Raw genomic sequence first — 21,684 nt, 5'->3', positions numbered from 1 at the left:
TATTTATGCAGATTTCTGCAGCTGGTTTTTCTCTTCAGGAAACGGGATTTTCTTTTCTATCACATTGTCAGGCTGCACATTTTTGGAACTTTTGTGCTGTGCATCCCTTATAAAACTGAATGCCTTTAACAGCACCCAAGTCACCTCTTGCATGCTTTGCTGCTTAGAAATTTTTTCTGCCAGATACCCTAAATCATCTCTCTCAAGTTCAAAGTTCACAAATCTCTAGGGAAGGGGCAAAATGCTACCAGTCTCTGCTAAAACATAACAAGAGTCACTTTTGGTCCAGTTCCCAACAAGTTCCTCATCTCCTGAGACCACCTCAGCCTGGATTTCATTGTCCATATCTTTATCAGCATTTTGGTCAAAGTCATTCAACAAGTCTCTAGGGAGTTCCAAACTTTTCCACATTTTCCTATCTTCTTCTGAGCCCTCCAAATTGTTCCAGCCTCTGCCTGTTACCCAGTTCCAAAGTCATTTCCACATTTCCGGGTATCTTTTAAGCAGTGCCCCACCTTACTGGTACCATTTTACTGTATTAGTCCATGTTCACACTGCTGATAAAGACATACCCAAGACTGGGCAATTTACAAAAGAAAGAGGTTTAATGGACTTATCGTTCCACATGTTGGAGAGGCCTCACAATCATGGTGGAAGTCAAGGAGGAGCAAGTCACATCTTACGTGGATGACAGCTGGCAAAGAGAGAGCTTGTGCGGGAAGACTCCTGCTTTTCCAAAACATCATCTTTTGTGAGACTTATTCAGTCACGAGAACAGCACAGGAAAGACCTGCCCCCCATGATTCAATTACCTCCTACCAGGTCCCTCCCACAACACGTAGGAATTCAAGATGGGATTTGGGTGGGGACACAGCCAAACCATATCAAATATATAGGTGGGAGAATAAAAGACTCCCAAATTTCAGGTAGCAGGAATTTCCCAGTAATGGTGCTTTTTAGAATTAATAGTGTTCCATGGAAAATGTTATGTCTTCTGTGCTTAAGAACACTGCAGTGTTTTTATTTTTATTTTGTGTGTGTGCAGTGTTTTTAAATGGGTAAATGGACTGGTACTACATAAAACTGGTGTTCTTTTTTATTCACCAGACCTTCATTTTCAGAATTAGTTTATTCAGCAAGTGTTCTGACTTTTTAAAAAAATTGCTGTTTAGTGCTGTGAAAGACTTAATGTGGGTGTAGTCTATTTCGGGAAGACTTTGTAAAATTTGAATCCACCAAATACAGTATTGGGTATGTTAATGTTGATTTGATTGATTTCTCAAAAGGTGTTTTGATAATATCTATTGCTAATATGATAAAATTACTTATTCCTTGCAGTAACAGCCAATTTCTCATAAGGTCATTTTTTTCTGTCTTCATAAAAGGTGTATCCAACAATATAAGCTATCCCTCAAGAGGTGGAAATTAACCAGTTTGAGCACCAGGCATTACTTCTCTAATCTGGTTCTGTATAAGTTATAATTTTAAAATTTAAGTCCTAAGATTTAAAGAACTTTCAATATAGCATTTATCTAATTCTGATCAATATTATATTTAGTTGTTAATATGCTTACTGAGAAGACAGGTTTTATCTATTATTCAGTGTGTCATTTCCCACACACCTGGTGTGATGTTCTATACATAGTAGGGACTCAAATACCTAATGAAGGGAGTTGAGTTTAACTGAATTGATTTGAATTGAATTGCCTGCTCTACCTCCCAGAGTTTTCAGAGATCTACTTCTGTTGTTACTTTGAACTGGTCTACTTGGGACCTGGTAATCAGTGCAGAGATGGCAGGCCCGTTGTCAGACCAGTGCTGTGCCAGACCCACAGTGAGGTTTTTAGTGTAGCTACTGCCTCTAATTAAAACTCTGCATTTATTTATTTATTTATTTATTTTTGAGACGGAGTCTCACTCTTGTTGCCCAGACTGCAGTGCAGTGGCGCGATCTTGGCTCACTGCAACTTCCACCTCCCGGGTTCAAGCGATTCTTCTGCCTCAGCCTCCCGAGTAGCTGGAATTACAGGTGCCCACCACCATGCCTGGCTAATTTTTGTATTTTTAGTAGAGATGGGGTTTCACCATGTTGGTCAGCCTGGTCTCGAACTCCTAGCCTCAAGTGATCTGCCTGCCTTGGCCTCCCAAAGTGCTGGGATTACAGATGTGAGCCATCATGCCCAGCCTTGGTTTTTATTTTCTTTCCATATGGTAAGCATAGCTGTTTTATAGTCTGTGTATGATTCCAAGATATTCAGTGTTAGTGGGACTGTTTTTGATGTCACATGGGTTCTCATTCTTGTGGTCTAGGCTCTTTGCGTGTCTGGTTATCTTACCGTGTGCTGGTCATAGTATTTGGAAAATCTTAAGAGTTGAGGTGAAGACACCTGAACTCTAGAAGGAATTTGCATTTGTTTCTGTCAGTTGTTTGTAGTCAACTAATGTTTTCAAATTCCTGAAGGATAATAATATTTGAGATTCAGGAGTAAGAAGTTGGAATTCCTGAGAATTCCTAAATTATAACCTTGTATTTTAAAAAACTTTTACTTACACATTCTTGAATAGTAGTAGAGATCATAATCAAAGATGACAAGTTTTCCTGTGCTAGTATTACACTAACATTTTCAGAGGTTTTATATTTGTGTATGATAAATGCACGGTTTGTTGTTGTGAGCCACAATGTCGTGATATGATTATATATTTTAATAACATGTAAAAATATTCTCTACCTGATAATAGACTTTTTTAAAGGACTTGTTTTTTGTAAGAGCTGTTTTAGATTAACAGCAACATTGAAAGGAAGGTACAGAGATTTCCTATATCCCGTGCCCCCACACATACATAGCTTCCCCTATCATCAACATCGTAAAAACATTCTTAAATTTCATTTTTAAATAATTTTAGATTTATAGAAAGCTGCAAAAATAAGAGCTTCCACATACTTCGCTCAGCTTCTCCTAACCTTAATATCTTACACACCTATAGAAGATTTATAAAATCAGAAAATTAATGTGATAATGTAAAACATTAAAAGAAGAGCATTAGTACAAGATAAATGTCAAAAACTATTTAAAAATTGAAAGAAATACCACAAATATTTAGTATTTTAAATTACTCTTAAAATAGAATTTTATTTTAACTTTTAAATGTTAGATTCAGGGAGTACATATGCAGATTTTTTACAAGGGTATATTGCGTAATGCTGAGGTTTGGGCTTCAATTGATCCCATCACCTGTGTAAGAGAACATAGTACCTAATAGACAGTTTTTCAACCTTTGTCTCCCTCCCTCCCTCCCTCCATTGTCCTGTAGTCCCCAATGTCTGTTGTTCCTATCTTTATGTCCATGTGTACCCAGTATGTAGCTCCCACTTATAAGTGAAAACATGCGATATTTGGTTTTCTGCTTCAGCCTTAATTTTCTTAGGATACTGGCCTCCAGCTGCATCCATGTTACTGCAAAGGACATGATTTCATTCTATTTTGTGGCTACATACTATTTCATGGTGTATATATACCAGGATTTCTTTATCCAGTCCACTGTTGATAGGCACCTAAGTTGATTTCATGTCTTTGCTGTAGTGAATAGTGCTGGAGTCAACTGAGTGCAGGTGTGTTTTTGGTAGAAGAATTTTCCTTTGGGCATATACCCAATACTGGGATTGCTAAGTCGAATGATAGTTCTACTTTTAGCCCCTTAAGAAATCTCCAAACTGCTTTCCACAGGGGCTGAACTAATTTACATTCCCACTAACAGTGTATAAGTGTTCCCTTTTCTCTACAACCATGCCAACATATCTGTTATTTTTTTACTTTAATACCCATTCTGACTGGTGTAAGATGGTTTCTCATTTGGTTTTGATTTGCACTTCTCTGATGATTAGCGATGTTAAGCATTTTTTTCATATATTTGTTGGCCACTTGTATGTCTTCTTTTGAGAAGTGTCAGTTCATGTCCTGTGCCCAGTGTTTAGGGGGGTTGTTTTTTTTCTTGTTAAGTTCCTTATAAATTCTAGATGTTAGGCCTTTGTTGGATGCATAGTTTACATATAGTTTTTCCCAGTCTGTAGGTTGTCTGTTTACTCTGTTGATAGTTTGTTTTGCTGTACAGAAGCTCTTTAGTTTAATTGGGTTCCAGTTGTCAATTTTTGTTTTTGTTGCAGGTTGCCTAAGCCAATGTCTAGAAGAGTGTTAACTAGGTTTTATTCAAGGATTTGTGTAGTTTGAGACCTTACATGTAAGTCTTTAATCCATCTTGAGTTAATTTTTGTATTTGGTGAGAGATGGAAGTCCAGTTTCATTCTTCTGCATATGGTTAGTTTTTCCAGTACCATTTATTGTATAGAGAATTCTTTCCCCATTGCTTATTTTGGTCAACTTTGTTGAAGATTACTTGGTTGTAGGTGTGCAGCTCTATTTCTGGATTTTCTGTTCTGTTCCATTGGTTTACATGCCTTTAAATAGTATTTTAAATACACAGAGCATTAGTTGCTCTATCTGATAGTGTTGATCTTCGTTTTGTGACTAATATTTCATACATCAAAAAAAGGTTTTCATTTTATGTTGATGGTGGTGGAATTGTTAAGTGTGTATTCAAAAGCATTTCCGGAGCTGGGCTCAGTGGCTCATGCCTGTAATCCCAGCACTCTGGGAGGCCGAGGCGGATGGATGACTTGAGGTCAGGAATTTGAGACCAGCCTGGCCAACATGGTGAAACCCTGTCTCTACTAAAAATACAAAAAATTAGCAGGGCATAGTGGTGTGCACCTGTAATCTCAGCTACTTGGGAGACTGAGGCAGGAGAATGGCTTGAACCCAGTAGGCAGAGGTTGCAGTGAGCCAAGATCGTGCCACTGCACTACAGCCTGGGCAACAGAGCGAGACTCCGTCTCAATTAAAAAAAGAAAAAAAAGCATTTCTGGGTAGGGCTGTTCGGTTGCATGTTGTCTCATGAAAGCTCATTTTCTTTTTAATGTTGAAAACATTTTTTCTGCTTCTTCTGATTTTGGCTTTGCCATTGAAATTGATATTGCTTGTGCTAATTCAGATTTTAGATATGTTCCTGATTTTGTGTAGGGATATTTCACAGCAATAGTCACATCTCTTTTGCATTTCTTCTGTTAAAAACATTTATAAAGAACTATATAGCAAATATTAAGCAGTGGAAAACACTGGACAAACATTACTGGGTGGTTTTCAAATAATGGAACATTTGCCTCTCTGAGCAAGATTTAGCACTATACAGAATCATGTGTCAGAATTGCTAAGGACTTACTTTGTTTGCAAAACTTTATTTCTTAGACTACCCTTATAAGATCTGTATAAAGCATACTATACAAGTAAGCTTATTAATCTTTATTTTATTTGCAAGAATGACTCACTGTTGGCAACACACAGGGCCATGAGCACACACTCTTCTAAACACATGTATTACATAGCAACAACTATGAGCAAAGCTAACTGATTAGACCCTGGCCCTCCTACCCACTCTTGTCCTCATTCCCAGAAATGTCACCTTGTAACATTTTACTCCACGTGCCAGTATTCTCTGCTCTTGCGTCAACTTGACATTGGTGGATTTCTTTAAACTCTTAATGTCTCTGCATTTATTGTTAGGCTTTATTCTCCCAGGAGAATCCTAGTACCTTCTCTCGTTTTCTAGAGTCCTCAGCTGATTTTTTTTGTTTTTTTTGTTTTTGATTTAGAAAGACATATAAATTTCCTAAGAAATGCTGAGAAGGAATTTCCACATGGAAACAAACACTAGTCATTCTCAGCCCAGGTCCAACTTAAACCAATTTCAAGGCTCAGTGTACCTTGTACCTGGGATGACCAAGGTATCGGAACTCAGCTGTAATTTAGCAAGAGGGCTGGCCCAATTCCGATTTACCCTCGGGAGTTCTTTAGGATCTTAGCTTATTACAGAAAAGGTCTCCTTTTAGATTTCTATTTTAAAGATTTTTTTTTTCTATGAGAGACTGATCCAAATAACGTAGACTTCAATTATTGGAAATAAAAAGTCCAGTATTAGTTTTAGATAAGCCAGTCTTTGGCTGTAACTGAGAATTAGGAGTTTTAAATTTGGAATTATCATCTAGAGTCAGGGTAGAATACTAGACAGTATTTATGATTGCTGTGTGTTGGGGAATGAAACATCATTTTGTGGGCTTCCGTGTGGTATTCAGGTCAATCACTCATTCATCCAGGAAATACTCATTTATTTTTACTATGTGCCAGGCACTGTGCTAAGGGCTGGGTACATAGCGATGAGCATTATAGATGTGCTCGCTGGTCTCAAGGAGCTTCCAGTCAAATGAGTTGCTAATTAACAAGTTAAGGTTCAGATCTCAAGCACACTACCTTCAAGTCTGAACAGGTTGACTTGCAAAGCAGTAGAAACATTAAGAGTTAGTTCTCAGACTTTCAGGTTTCCCAGTACATATTATTTTTAGAAGCTCTGATCAGGACTACCTAGTGCTACCCTATCTCTAGGTGAGGTTCACACACCTGAATTTGAAAAGAGGGTGTGCATTCATTTCTTTATTCAGTGTATATTTCTTGAGCACACACGATGAGCCAGGCACTGGCTACACGTTGATTAATTTAAAAAAACATAGTCATATTATCATTCATATTTATGTGTGTTTGAAACCCCAGTGATCATATTGATATTGACCTCTACAGCTAATTATGCTCTTTCCTGCTGCCTTGGAATCATGACCAATGGCTACTTTCGGTGTGGGTCAGTTCCGGAACCCCATTGTTCTGAATCAGTGCAGTGGATGCCAAACTACAGAGTGAGTCAGGAACCTTGCTCCTAAACTTTCCTCTTTCTGGCCTTTAAGGTAATGTCAAAGGAAGGTTGACCAGAGACTCTAAAAGTAATTTTCAGTGATGTCTGTTGCAAATTAAATCAGAACATGTTTTTCAGGAAAGTAATATTTCCCCAGTCTACTGGGTAGCATCTAAGATGCACTAAAGACAGCCAGTAGATTAACAAGCTGGAGAATGAATGATATGGAACAATAACATCTTTATACTAAAGTGATACGTAATATTCTAGACAGATTTTTAAAATTTTAAAGTGTAACTGTTTTATATGCAGAAGCAATTTGTCATTCTGCAGCCTCCTTGGAATCCCTTAGGTATAAGAATTATTTCTCAGCCGGGCATGGTGGCTCATACCTATGTGTGGTAGTTCATGCCTCCCAGCCCTTTGGGAGACCAAGGTAGGAGGATTGCTTCAAGACCAGCCCAGGCAACATGGTGAGACCCCGTTCCTAAAAGAAATACAAAAATAGCTGGATGTGATGGTGTACACCTGTAGTTCCAGCTACTAGGGAGACTGAGGTGGGAGGATTGGGTGAGCCCAGGAGGCCGAGGCTGCAGTGAGCTGTCATCATGTCATTGCACTCCACACTCCAACCTGGGTGACAGAGTGAAACTGTCTCAAAAAAACAAACAAACAAACAAACAAAACCACACACAAGAATTCCTTCTCAAACTAGTAACAGATAATAGAATTAAATAGCCAAATCATTCTGTGTTTTTTTTTTTTTTGTTGGTTTTTTTTTGAGACAGAGTCTCGCTCTTGTCACCTAGGCTGGAGTGTAGTGGTGCAATCTCGGCTAACTGTAACCTCTGCCTCCCGGGTTCAAGCGATTCTTCTGCCTTAGCCTCCTAAGTAACTGAGATTACAGGTGCCCGCCACCATGCCCAGCTAATTTTTGTATTTTTAGTAGAGACTGGGCTTTGCCATGTTGGCCAGGCTAGTCTCGAACGCCTGACCTCAGGTGATCCGCCCCCCTCAGCCTCCCAAAGTGCTGGGATTACAGGCGTAAGCCACCACACCCGGCCCATTCTGTGGTCTTTCAAGATAATGAAAGTTTATGTAAAGGAAATAATAATCTTTCTTTCTAGTTTGTCAGTATGTAGGAAAAAAGCAAGTATCTTCAACTTGTGTAACATCTGGTTGAGGGTGTTGGCTCAGTAAAAATGAGCTCAGAGTTACTTCTAAAGGATTTTATCCTAGTATAAGGCAGCAGCCATCATCAGAACCCGTTAATAGGCTATGTTAAGTCAGGAGAGAAACTAGTTTCTGATTTTAGGATGGATGGTTGAATGTATGTCAAGAAATGTAGCTTAGAATGGTGAACTGAGGTATAATTGACCTGTGAGTCACTGTTCTTAGCAGTTTGTAGGATGGCCTTGTGAACATTTCTGCACTCTCAGCTCCAGGCACAGGGTGAAGAAGCTGGAATGCATTGAGGTACTTAAGTATCGGTTTCAGATTTCACTGAGGCTTTGCAGCGTGGTACAGGAAAATAATTCATCTTCAGATAGCCTGAGACCCTTAGTTGCGAGTGTTCCCACCATCACACCCCTACCTGAGCTGCTTGCTGCCTTTTACTGTTCACTTTACCAGATGTAATAAGACCCAAAAGACAGGACAGTCATCAGTCAACCAGTATGATTGAGCTCCCACTGTATTCCAGGCAGTGCTCTCGAGTCACAGTAGCAATCTCTGCCCTCATGGGAAAAGACAAGCAATAAGTAAGTAAAACTCTAAGTATATTTTTTTTCCTTTTTGTCAGAAGGGAAAACAATCTATGGAGAAAAGAAATCAGAGAAAACCTTCTGAAAAATAATGTTTGAGTAAGATTGTTGGGGGCCAGCCAAACCATTTCTGGGGGTGGGAGGCATCGTTCCAGACAGATAAGACAGCAAGAACGAGAGTATGTTAGATGTTTGAGGAAAAGCAAGGAGACTGGTTCAGCTAGAGCAATGGCACAGTTGTAGTTCATCATTTAGGGTAAGAAGAGAAGTTACTGGAAGGTTTTGAGCAGGGGAATAATATGACCTGACCTACAATTTAACAGAAGAGAATAGACAGAAGAGACACAGGGCAGAGGCTGAGAGACCAGTTAGGAGGCTACTGCAGTGACCCAGGCAAGGGATGGATGCCAGCACCTTGGACCAGGATGGCAGCAGTAGGGATGATGAGAGGTGCTCAGCTCTCAGCATATTTTGAGTTAGAGCCAGTAGGACTTGCTGGTGGATTAGATGTGAGGTATAAGAGACTGAGAAGAGGCCAGGCGTGGTGGCTCATGCCTGTAATCCCAGCACTTTGGGAGGCCAAGGCGGGCGGATCACCTGAGGTCAGGAGTTCAAGACCAGCCTGACCAACATGGAGAAACCCCGTCTCTACTAAAAATACAAAATTAGCTGGGCGTGGTGGCTCAGGCCTGTAATCCCAGCTACTCGGGAGGCTGAGGCAGGAGAATCACTTGAATCTGGGAGGTGGAGGTTGCGGTGAGCCGAGATCGTGCCATTGCACTCCAGTCTGGTCAACAAGAGTGAAACTCCATCTCAAAAAAAAAAAAAAAAAAAATTGAGAAGAGTCAAGGGTAACCCTGAGGGGTAACCCTGAGGTTAGGCAACTGGAAGGATTAGAGTTGCAAGTAGCAACCACATTTCTGGTCATATCAATACTTCTTGAATTCCTGCTGTGTGCCAGTTAATTGGGCGTATAGGAGAATATGATCTAGAACTTAGCCCTGGGGCATTCCAATCTTTAGGAATATGGAAGACAAGGGAGATGGGCCAGCAAAGAAGAAGCAACCAGCCAAGGAGAAGGAAAGCCAAATGGAAAAACGGTTTCACGAAGGGGCAAGTGACGCCAGGTGCGGTGGCTCACGCCTGTAATCCCAGCACTTTGGGAAGCTGAGGCGGGCGGAGCACTTGAGGTCAGGAGTTTGCGACCATCCTGACCAACATGGTGAAACCCCGTCACTACTAAAAACACAAAAATTAGCCAGGTGTGGTGGCGGGTGCCTGTAATCCCAGCCACTCGGGAGGCTGAGGCAGGACAATCACTTGAACATGGGAGGTGGAGGTTGCAGTGAGCCAAGATCGAGCCACCGTACTCCAGCCTGGGTGAAAAAGACTCTGTCTCAAAAAAAGAAAGGGCAAGTGACAGGATCAGAAGCTGCCAAGAGGCCAAGTAAGGTGAAGTCTCCAAAATGACTGTGGGATTTGGTGACCTTGTCAAGAGCAGTTTCACTGAAGGGATGATATTGGGATGCAAGCCCTATTGGAGTGGATTAAAGAGAAAATGAGAGGTAAGGAAGAGAGGCATTGAGCATTTAGTGTGCTCAAAAGTCTTTCGAAGAGTTTTGCTATAAAAGAAAGCAAAAAAACAGGGTAGTGGCAGCAGGGGACGTTGGATTGAGGTGCCAGCGGAAGTCGTTTGTAAGATGAGAAACATTAGTACGCGTTCATAAGCTTACGGGACTGATCCACTAGAATGGGCACATTGAAGAAGCAGGGAGAGGAGGCCTCACTGCTATTAGATAGTGAGTGGTCAGGAGGGGAGGGGTCTGGCAAGCCAACAGAGAGATTGGCCTGGGATCAGAGCAGGGACACTTCCTCCATTGTTAAAGGTGGGAGGCAGAGTGTTTGGGTTCACAGGCAGGTAGCAGGGTAGGTTTGATGGTGAAAAGGTGAAGAAACAAGCCTAGAGAGATTAAATAACGTCCCCAAGATTATACAGCTAGTAAGTGGCAAAGTCAGGATTTAAGTCCAGGGCTATCAAAGCCTGTGCACTTAACCTCTAAGCTAGATTGCCCTCTACCTAGCATCTAGCCTGTGCCAAATAAATGCTACATGCATTGATTCATTAAACATTTAAATACCTACTGTGTACCCCATTGTAATCACCCAATGGGTTCTTCCTGCCCACTGCACAAACAAAACCAATTCATTGAGGCCATTGCATGAAGAAAGAGTGATTGACATGCAGCTGGCCACTCCATGTGGGAGATGGAGTTACTACTCAAATCAGTCTAAAAAATGCAGAGGTTTTTCCAGGGCAGTTTAGCAGCCGGGGGGCTAGGGGAATGGGTGCTGCTGATTGGTTGGGGATGCAACCATAGGGATGTGGACAATGGTCCTCCTGTACCAAGTCCCTTTCTGGGTGGGACCACAGGACTGGTTGGCAGGTCCAGGTGGAGCCATCAGTCCTCAGAAATGCAAAAGCCTGAAAAGACATCTCAAAAGATTAATCTTAGCTTCTACAATAATGGCGCTATCTGCAGGGGTGATTGCAGAAGTTGCGAATCTTGTTACCTTCTAAATAATGGCTAGTAATCCTTTATGTCTATATCTTAGCAGAATTAGGCTCCTCTCATCCTTCTGACTTGGTGATCTTTCATTAGTTTTACAAAAGTGGTTTAGTTTTGTGGAAGGGCTATTTCCATTTCAACTGTAAACTAAATTTCTCCCACAGTTGGCTTAGGCCAAGCCCAGGAGTGATCAAGGACAGTTTGGAGGTTAGATCCAATCTCTTTCATTGTTATAATTTTCTCACTGTTATAATTTTCTCAGTGTTATAATTTTTGCAAAGAAGTTTTACCATCTACAGAGCTGTGCTAGAGATAGGAAGACAAATTAGACCATCCTTGCCCTCAAGGAACTTTCAGTATAATAAAAGGAGGTAAGCAAGTATAATGAAGTAACAGCATAGGTTAGCCAAGAGAGATATTTGCAAGGTGCTCTGGAAAATAGCAAGAACTATAGGAATCAGAATGTCACTGGGCAGAGTCCTAGAGAGTGAGGAGTTGTTGACCCTCAGAGTGGAGCAACAACATGGGCAGTCACAGAGGAATCCACAAAAGTTTAGGGAGTTACATATTCTTGCTCTTCTTTTTTTTTTTTTTTGGCACACTTTTCTCCCTTTTTTTCCTGTACCCTTCTTCTACCTTCTCTGTCTCTTCTCTCTCCTTCCAAATCCTACTTCTCCATCCTCACTTCTAGAATAAGTGGCAGTCTATCCACTCTGGGCATCACACAGATAGTCATGATGGCCCACCCACTGGGAGCAAATAGCAAACATCACGGTGAGGTGGTGCTTCAGGACTGCTGAAAAGAGCCAGTGGAGTGTGACTGTTGTGTAAAGTGAGAGGGGGTGCTGAAGGAGGGATGGTTGTCTACAGGGTTCTATTTCACCAGCAGTCCTACCATTGAGAAAAGTAGAAAAGTCATCCTCCCTTTTTCCTCGGCCACTTTCTCTGTACACAGATTTATTACTCAAAAATGGCAACCCATTCACAGCTTTTGTTTACATCTGAGTCATAGTAGTGTGGAGATAAAGCTGAGGGAGTTTACCTCTTTATGCAAACTGCTTATCTTTAATGTCCTAAAGGCAATCCGACTTAGAAAAGGTGGGGGAAGCCCCCTTTTGTAACCAACTGTTCGCTCTCCACTTGCCCAACTATAATTTCTTTTTTTTATTTTTTGAGACGGAGTCTCACTGTGTCACCGAGGCTGGAATGCAGTGGCACCCATCTTGGCTCACTGCAACCTCCACCTCCCAGGCTCAAGCGATTCTCCTGCCTCAGCCTGCTGAGTAGCTGGGATTACAGATCCTGCCACCACACCCAGCTAATTTTTGTATTTTTAGTAGAGATGGGGTTACACCATGTTGGCCAGGCTGGTCTGGAACTTCTGACCTCAAGTGATCTGCCCACCTTGGCCTCCCAAAGTGCTGGGATTACAGGCCTGAGCCACCACACCTGGTCAATAATTTCTTTTTGTAACTAGGATCCTTACCTACAATTTAGTCCTCTCTTTTTATCTCTTCTCTTGGTTGATTAGGTGTATTTTTCTTATCTTGCTAGCTTTATCAAAGATATCAAGTTGCTAGAGAACTTTGTTTTCCATAACAGAGAAAGTTTAATCTTTTAATTGGATTAGAAATAAGCAAGATCATAGAATTGTAGACTTAAAGTGGCAGAGAAATCATTAATATCCACATTTCCTACATAGGAAAGTGACAGCCAAAGAGGGTAATCTTACCTGAAAACTGGTTATTAGCAGAAATTGAACTTCTAGAAGGCAGGTGTCATTTCCTCATTTGGTCTCCAGTGCTCTCTCTGTTACACTGTTGCTCTGTTTTAACTTGTGAAAGCTGTCCTCCGGAATAATGTTGACTTCCTATTGGTTTGGTGAACCAAGTCACAATCTTTGTTGGGTTTAGGTGATAGGTTGTAATGACTGAGTCACTCAGTGCTGGGCTGTCTTGTGTGTCACTGCCATTCTGTGTGCTCATGGTGGTTGGCTGGTGAGGCCCAGCTGAGGGCAGGGTTTGTCGGCCAGGACTGGAAACAAAGAGGGAATGGTGGTGTTGGGGTGTACATGGCTTGCCTCGGTAGTGGTCCACTTTTGAATTAGGCCAGGATACTTTCTATTTGTTTGTTCACTTGGTTTGAGGGAAATTAAGATTTACTGTGTTTTGAGATATTCTTCTTAGTCTAGTGCCATGAAATCAAACAGATCTGGGTTCAAACTGTGGCCCTGCCATGTACTAGTTTATGTGATCTTGGACAGGTTATTCACACTCGCAGATTGTTTCTTTATCTGTGGTAAAACAAGTATAATAAATACCCTCCTTGGAGGGTAGTGAAAATGGAAAACCTCTACCATCTTCCTAGTGCTGATCGTAGCCCATAGTACACACTGAAAACATGGTAGCTGCCAGGGCTGTTGCTGCTGCTGCTGTTGGTTGAGGAGGTACAAGGGACCAGAACAAGTGGACATCAGAAGGTTTGACAATATAGAGGTTCGTTCGGGTCTGGTGCACCTGTAGTCCCAGCACTTTGGGAGGCCAAGGTGGGCGGATCACTTGAGGAGTGATCAGGTCAGGAGTTCAGGAGTTCAAGACCAGCCTGGCCAACATGGTGAAACCCCATCTCTACTGAAAAATATAAAAATTAGCTGGGCGTGGTGGCGGGCACCTGTAATCTCAGCTACTTGGGAGGCTGAGGCAGGAGAATCTCTTGAACCCTGGAGATGGAGAGGTTGCAGTGAGCCAAGATCATGCCACTGCACTCCAGCCTGGGTGACAGAGTAACACTGTGTCTCAAAGAATAAGAAATAAAAGAAGGTTTGACAATCTAGAGTTTCATTTCGGCTGGGCATGGTGACAAATGCCTGTAGTCCCAGCTACTAGGGAGGCTGAGGCGGGAGGCTCCCTTGAGCCCAGGAGTTCAAAGCTGCAGTGAGCTTAGATCATACCACTTCACTTCAGCCTGGGCAACAGAGCAAGACCCTAATTCCAGTAAATAAATAAAGGCTTATTCAGTAAGTCAGTAAAGAATCCAAAAGGCACGTAATAGCACATCAAATATTTGAGGAAAGCAAAAATAAGTTGTGAGGGAAAATAGAAACATGGATTGTTTGAGCCTGCAGTGAGCTGTGATGGCACCACTGCACTCCGGCCTGGGCAACAGAGTGAGACCGTGTCTCAAAAAAAAAAAAAAGAAAAAAGAAATCTTCAGTAAAGGGTTCTTTGTTGGAGATGAAGGGTATGGGCAATGAATGTTCAATCATGTTCTCCAGAGGCCTTCTTGAACTGTCCCTATCCTGAAAATATATTATACTGAGATCTTAAAAGAAGGTACCAATAATCACCACTTTTGTTTTTGAAAATAACCAATTTTCAGGTTATCCTCACAAAACGTAAGCTGAACAGTTAGCATCTGTCTTATTGTAGAAGAAGTCGAGGTAAAGAAAGGATAAGAGCACAGTATATGTTTCTGGAAAAATGAAATTAAAATTCAGTTCTATATGATTTATGATTTAATTTTGAAAAAATTACTCTAATTTTATCATCAATTGTTTTATAACAAACTCTTAATTATCTGATTATAAGCTATTCACTTGTAGATTATCTATTTTAATCTTACAGTTAGATTAAAGTTAATCTTACCTATACTTTTATAGTTAAAATTTCCTTCTCACTCAGTACCCAAGTCAGAGGGGTTCAAGGAATGCACCTGGCCTAGGTAAAATAAGATCTGGGTAGCAAAGCACCTGGCAAAATCCTATGAGTCATTTTATAGTCAAGCACATTGGAAAACCGGGTTATCTTTTATGCTCTTGATTTTTATATGCTCTTGATTTAAAAAAAAAATTAGGCCAGTTGCGGTGGCTCACGCCTGCAATCCCAGCACTTCGGGAGGCCGAGGTGCACGGGATCACCTCAGGTCAGGAGTTCAAGACTAGCCTGGCCAACATGGTGAAACCCTGTGTCTACTAAAAATACAAAATTAGCCGGGCGGCGGGGTGCATGCCTATAACCCCAGCTACTCGAGAGGCTGAGGCAGAAAAATGGCTTGGACGTGGAAGACAGAGGTTGCAGTGAGCTGAGGTTGCACCATTGCACTCCAGCCTGTGTGACGAGAGCAAAACTCCATCTCAACAACAACAACAAAAAATTTAAGTCTACTCAGGCAAGGTGGCTATTGCCTGTAGTCTCAGCTACTCGTGAGGCTGAGGTGGGAAGACTGCTTGAGCCCAACAGTTCAAGGCTACAGTGAACTATGATCAGACCACTGCACTACAGCCTGGGTGACAAAGAGAGGCCCTGTCTCTAAAAAATAAAATAAAATAAATAAGAAAAAAAAAACTAAGTCTGTCTTATATTCCCAAGTAGGTTACAGTTCCTTAATGGTAGGTACCACCTTCTCTTTGGTATCTCAAGAGTCTGGTATGATGCCTTTTGCATGGCAAGCACTTGATGTTCATTTGCTAATGATGATGATTCTTCAACTCCAACTCCCAAATAAATTCATTACATTCTGCTTTCCAAACTGACTTCTGCTGCTAATTTCCTTTTTTCTTCTAATTCCTTCTTTCAAAATATTTCCTCCCTTTGTCTTTTTCTTTTTCTTTTTTTTTTTTTTTTTTTTTTTTGTGGAGACAGGGTCTCACCCTATCACCAAGGCTGAGTGCAGTGGTGCAATCATGGCTTACTGCAGCCTTGACCACCCGGGCTCAACTGATTGTCCCACCTCAGCCTCCTAAGTAGCTGAGACTACAGGCATGCGCCACCATACCTAATTTTTATTTTGACAGGGTCTCACTATGTTGCCCAGGCTGGTCTCGAACTCCTGGACTCAAGTGATCCACCCGCCTGAGTCTCCCACAGTGCTGGGATTTCAGGTGTGAGCCACTGTGCCTGGCCTCTTCCTTCTACTAATTGCTCTATGCTACGACCCTGGTCCAATTCCCACCATCTCACCCTTTGAAATCTTGTCCCCAGGCATTATTTCTTCAAGTCTACCAAACGATTCCTGAGAAATCAAGATTACAAATGTACCAGTTTTATCATCTCCCTCCCCGGGCCAAACTTTTACCATGAAGCACAAGGAGCCTACTGCTAATGGCTTCTTCCTCAGTAATCCTATTCTTATTACCCAAAATATATAAAAAATAAATTTGCTCTGGACACTCTCTGTAGAGGTTTACTGAGCTACCAAAAGACTTATGCTTTCACCCCAAAGCAAACTTACATTCATGATTATCCAGTCACAACTTTCCCTTTCTCCAACTATCCAATATTATCTCACCTATGATATGAGACCCTATTCCACACAAGGAGGTTTTTATTGTTATGAAGCCACATCATTATTAACCCTAAAGCCTTACTCCAGTTACACTGTCTCTCCATCTGAAACCTAGGCTTGCTTCTCTAAAAAACCTTAGAAGCTCACATTCATCTTGGCTGTCTATAGCCTGGAAAAGAAATTATTGTCTACATCATGAATTCTGACACTTGTATTTTTATATACTATACAGCACCTAAGATTTTAGACTTAGAGAGAGGTGCCCAAAATATTTTCACAAATTTGATATTATTTGGTTTCAATGCTCCCCAAAAATAGGGTCTTGGTCCTGTATTTCTACATTCCTTTAACTTATGATTCCCTATCCCTTGGTCAGAAGTTGCGGTCCTAAAAAATCACAAGGCTGGGCGCAGTGGCTCATGCCTGTAATCCCAGCACTTTGGGACGCCGAGGCAGGTGGATCACGAGGTCAGGAGATTGAGCCCATCCTGGCTAACACGGTGAAACCCTGTCTCTACTAAAATTACAAAACTTTAGCCGGGCATGGTGGCGGGCGCCTGTAGTCCCAGCTACCAGGGAGGCTGAGGCAGGAGAACGGTGTGAACCTGGGAGGCGGAGCTTGCAGTGAGCCGAGATCGCGCCACTGCACTCCAGCCTGGGTGATAGAGCGAGACTCCGTTTCAAAAAAAAAAAACCAAAAAAACAAAAACAACAACAAGTGATTTTTCCCCCTCTGGCCCTAAGGCCATCCATCGAGAACACAGAGGGAATGCACTGGTGACTGACTGCTGTTCAGACACAATGGGCCTCTTGGTGAAGGGGAAGAATAAAAGCGTGCCATAACTCCCACTCTGCTGGCTTTGAAATCAACTGGCTTTCTTAAAGCTGTAGAATTATGCTATTTTCCTTGTTTTGCCAGATCCCCCTGAACCCATATAATAAGGCTTGTTTTCCTATCTATTTTCAACAGGATAACTGTTTTGATAAGCTTTATTACCTGATGGACTGCTATTTTATTGGTTATTTCTACACAGTAAAGGTGAATCTTCAAAAACATACACAATTTAGAACCTGGAAAGTACTTTAGAGATTATTTAGTTCAATACCCTTTTTATTTTAAAATTCATTTGATTATTATTATTTTTTAAGACAGGGTCTCAGTCTGTTACCCAGGCTGGAGGGCAGTGGCTCAATCACTGCTCATTGTAGCTTTGACCTCCCAGGTCAAGCTTGACCTCCAGGTCAAGCGATCCTCCTGCCTCAGCCTCCTGAGTAGCTGGGACTACAGGTGTGTGCCACTGTGCCCAGCTAATTTTTTTTTTTTTTTTATTGTGGAGATGGGGTCTCATTTGTTGCCCAAGCTGGCCTCAAACTCCTGGGCTCAAGTGATCCTCCCACCTGGGCCTCCTAAACTGCTGAGGTTAAAGGTGTGGGTCACCATATTCTGCCTCAATGCCCCTGTTTTATAGCCCTGTTACTGAAGCGCAAGTCTCTGTTTTTCATCAGAAAGAGTCATACAAGCTATTCCCCTGGGATCCTAGGTGATTCCTTAGGAACGGATCACTTTTTCCATTAGATTGGTATCTCCAGAATAACTAGTGGTCATTCCCAGACTTCTGAAATACCAATATGAGGAACTCCTGCACGAGCAAGACCAGATTTTGAGAACAGAAAAATAGGAAGTGTGGTGACCCTTAGGGTCAGCCTGAGCCTTTGACTCATGCACAATTAATCCCAGCCACACTGCTTGTTTCCTCTGGTTGGATTTTTTATTTGAACAGGAAATGCATTAGGAATAAAATGGTAAAAAAGAGTGCAGGTCTTCTTAGAATCGGATATGAGCAGTCTGACTGCAGTCCTGGGTTCCTCACGGACTCCTTTTGGGCTGTCTCTAAATGCCAGGGGAACTATGTGCTTTATGCAGCCTGACCACGTACAGTATTTTATTCAGGTTTCCATACGAGCCATGTCAGAACTTCTTTCCTGAGAGCTCACATTCATGGCATCACAAATTTACAACACATGTGCTTTGACTGATGAATACCACTGGTCAATTTATTTTTTATTGGCCTTTTGTTTGAGGGGGCAGGTGATCTAGAAACATGCTGAGGGAATCCGAGGAGTCATTGTGGCCAACCGCCTCATTTTATTGATGTGTAGATTGAGTTCCAGAGAGAATTAGTAGTTACCCAAGAGTAAACATGTAATTATTAACAAAGCATATAAGGCAGTTTTCCTCAGGGTTCTGGATATTATTTCACAAATAAGGATTAAAGTTCAAGGAATCATTCCTAGATATCCAAGAAATGACCAGACAGCTAAAAGAGTAATCTTATTAAGGTCTGTCTCTTAGCATGTGTTTCCCGTGCTCTAAAACCTCATGACTCTTTGCTTTCCATTGAATAAAATAAATGTCATTGACATCCTCTGGGGTCCACCCCAACCTATCTCTTCAGCCTCCTCTGTTATTTTCCACGTATTGTATCCTTCAGATGATTCCCCATTTCTTAGTGCTCCATATGTGAAGTCTGCAGAGATCCTGCTTCTCCTTGAAGTCACTGTTCACATCCAACCACTTCCCTGAAGCCTCCACTTGCCATGCCAGGGACTTTGCTTTGGTGCTGTTGCTGTTTGTCTTCGCTCCATAGCACTTATCACATTAGATCTTTCTTTAAGCGTGTTGCTTCTGCATTGTAAGAGGCAGGGACTAACTTGTTTGTCTTTTTCTGTTCCACAATGCCTCCTCTATGATAGGTAACCATCTAATATTTGTTGATTTAAATAGCCATTTACCTGCCTTTTTGATTTCTGGCCTCATTTTCGACTTCTTAAATATGTTGTATGAATTAACTAGAAAAGAGGTTTAAGAAATGAATGTTTTTGATGCTTCCCTGGCATGACAAGTATCTGGGAAAATGTGAAAGCATACCTAACTCCATTCTGGGAAGAATGTTTACGCTATAAAATCACCTGCTCACCAGATCAAAGTAAAAGGAAGTACTTTTTCTTCCTTCAGTCGTATGACTAACTGTCTGCAGGTGGGAGCTTCAGCAGCTTGCGACTGGAGTGTACACTAACTGGTGACTTGAATTCCAGAAAAGCAAAGCACTCAGAAGAGTCCTGCCTCTAAGTTAAGGGATGAAGTCCTGAAAGGTTTCAGATGTTCAAGGATTAGAAAGGTGGACTTGGAGGATGGGGAATGGAGGTGCAGCTTGAGAAGGAAAGCACTTGTTTATACCCCTTGTGGCTTACTAAAGGATTAAAGAGGCGGGGGAGACTGATATATGACCTGACCTGGACTTCTAAAGGGGTGCTGTTTCTCTTTCACACGACTTTTCCTGCAAAACCTTTAGAGTAGCAGAATGCCTCTATCTTCAGCAAGTAAAGCAGCCAAGCCAGTTTGACCAGCTTGAGGGAAACACCAAACAAAGCTGGCAACTCCAATCACATGCATACTAGTTACTCATTATCTTCTGGCCTCTGGAGAAAGATAGAGTAGCTCGCTGATTGGATCCTGAGGTTGAAATAACTCCACATCTCACTGCGCTCCGACTAGAGCAACGAGAAGAGTGTCCGGAATGCTTGGGAGACATTTTAAGCAGGACAAATCCAGCCTTAGGCTAGACTGCACCTGTCCACAGCCCAGCCCAGGCCCATGGAAAAGAAAAGTAAAACCTTTGTCTTTAAGCACATAGAATATGTGTGAAACCCAGAAGGCTAGAAAAGAAAGGGAAGTGGAGGAGAAAAGGCACTGGGACTCCAGCTGGGAGTATGAAGACTACAGGAGTGTATGGAAAAGGAACCTTACAGTGCTGGATGGACTCTACAGAGAAAATGACTTGGATCCCAGGTACTGGGCCAAGGGGCAGCATCGGCCCTACAGAAAAAGGGATTGTGGATACTGGGATTTTGAACAGAGTGAACCAAGCTATATGGACTGTGGGGAAGCACACGAAAGTGGAAAGGGCTGTGTGTACCACGGAGGTCATGATGGTTGTAGGAGTCCAGAAAATGTAGATTATGAGAGTCTCAGCCCTGGGACGAAGGATAATTCGCCTACGAGAAGCCCAGATGTGACCTCAAAAGCTGGTGGATACGGGGAGGCAAATGGCTACTCAGACTGTAAGAATCTGAATTATAATCCTGAGGACTCTAAAAAAGCTGAACAATTGACTGACTGTAGGGGTTTGGATGATTCTTCAGCGAATTTAGGTCAACCTCAGTTGTGGTATATAGACCATGAGAATGTTAACCATAATCTTGAGGATTGTCGGGCAACTAATTTTTATTGTAGAGAACACAGCAATTTATATCACGTTCCTGGGAGTTATCCTGATGGTCAGCCTGTGAGCTTTTCAGATTCGAATGGTGTCAATGAAGATAAGGAATTTATCAAATACCATGAAGGGGACAGGAATGTTCATCAAAATGACAAAATGTATCCCAAAGCAAAGACTCATATTATGGATCAGGGTGATTTTGATATAGAAAATAAAGGCTATGATGCTTTATTTGCAAACTGTGCATATAAATCTCGTAATTCCAGAGGAACAGATTCTCTCCATCAAATGGAGAATTTGGAGTATAATGGCATTGACATACCAAGAACAAAGGCACATGGGGGCAGCGGGATCCTTCTGGATGGTCTGCAGACTCAGTGTACCAGGGGAGAACAAGGAGGACATCATTTGGGGATTCCTCAGAGCTCGTCATTAGAGAAGAACATCTGGCATTTAGAGGAAGAGAAAAAATTAAATGGCCCAGAGACTTGGAGAAGGAATAGTTGCCTCCGCCGCACAGCACCCAGCACCCTGAGGCGCTCAGAGTTCATGCAAAACAGGAAGAAAACCCAAGGTATGAACTCAGCCAGCCTTCTTAAGATAAAGCATAAAAATAGATTGAAAGGGTAGTTATACCAGGTACTAGGAGCACTTGTGTTCTTAAGGAGCCCGGGCCCTGAGCTTCTTATCAAGTGCACCTTGAGTGAGAACAACCTTAGAGATTTAATTGGAATTAAATGCCTTTGGAAGGCATTGTACAGAGCAAGAGTATATATACAGTGCTAAAAATATGCAACATTCGGACAGTGCTCTCATGGGAACTTTTATTTACGCTTCCTGGTTTTTTCAGATGTCTCTAATCTCAAGTATCTTTCCTTTCTTACTTTCATGTTTTTGTTCATCTTCTCGAGGCAGCAAGTTTATTATCAGGGCATCAAGCTAAAATTCATTTTCCTGGCATGTTTTTTTTTTTTTTCTCTCAGTCTCTACACTTCTTTG

The 21,684-nt window shown here is 41.8% G+C and overlaps 1 protein-coding gene across 3 annotated transcripts in view; it reads left to right on the top strand.

Annotated features, from left to right (window-relative positions):
- The window catches only part of DNMBP (dynamin binding protein), a 135,096-nt gene that overhangs the window by 61,400 nt on the left and 52,012 nt on the right, over window positions 1–21,684 (top strand). The window contains exon 1 of one of the 3 annotated variants that reach the window (XM_024930435.4): window positions 15,292–21,259. The exons of the other annotated variants lie outside the window; for them this stretch is intronic. Coding sequence (XP_024786203.3) covers window positions 20,104–21,259 — 1,156 coding nt within the window. The 5' untranslated portion in view covers window positions 15,292–20,103. Of the gene's footprint in view, window positions 1–15,291; window positions 21,260–21,684 lie in introns of those variants that run through there. 3 annotated transcript variants of the gene reach the window in all.

Source organism: Pan paniscus, chromosome 8, assembly GCF_029289425.2.
Source record: "Pan paniscus chromosome 8, NHGRI_mPanPan1-v2.0_pri, whole genome shotgun sequence".
Taxonomy (NCBI): domain Eukaryota; kingdom Metazoa; phylum Chordata; class Mammalia; order Primates; family Hominidae; genus Pan; species Pan paniscus.
Note: the sequence above shows the minus strand (reverse complement) of the source record. Positions and strands in the feature narration are given on the sequence as shown.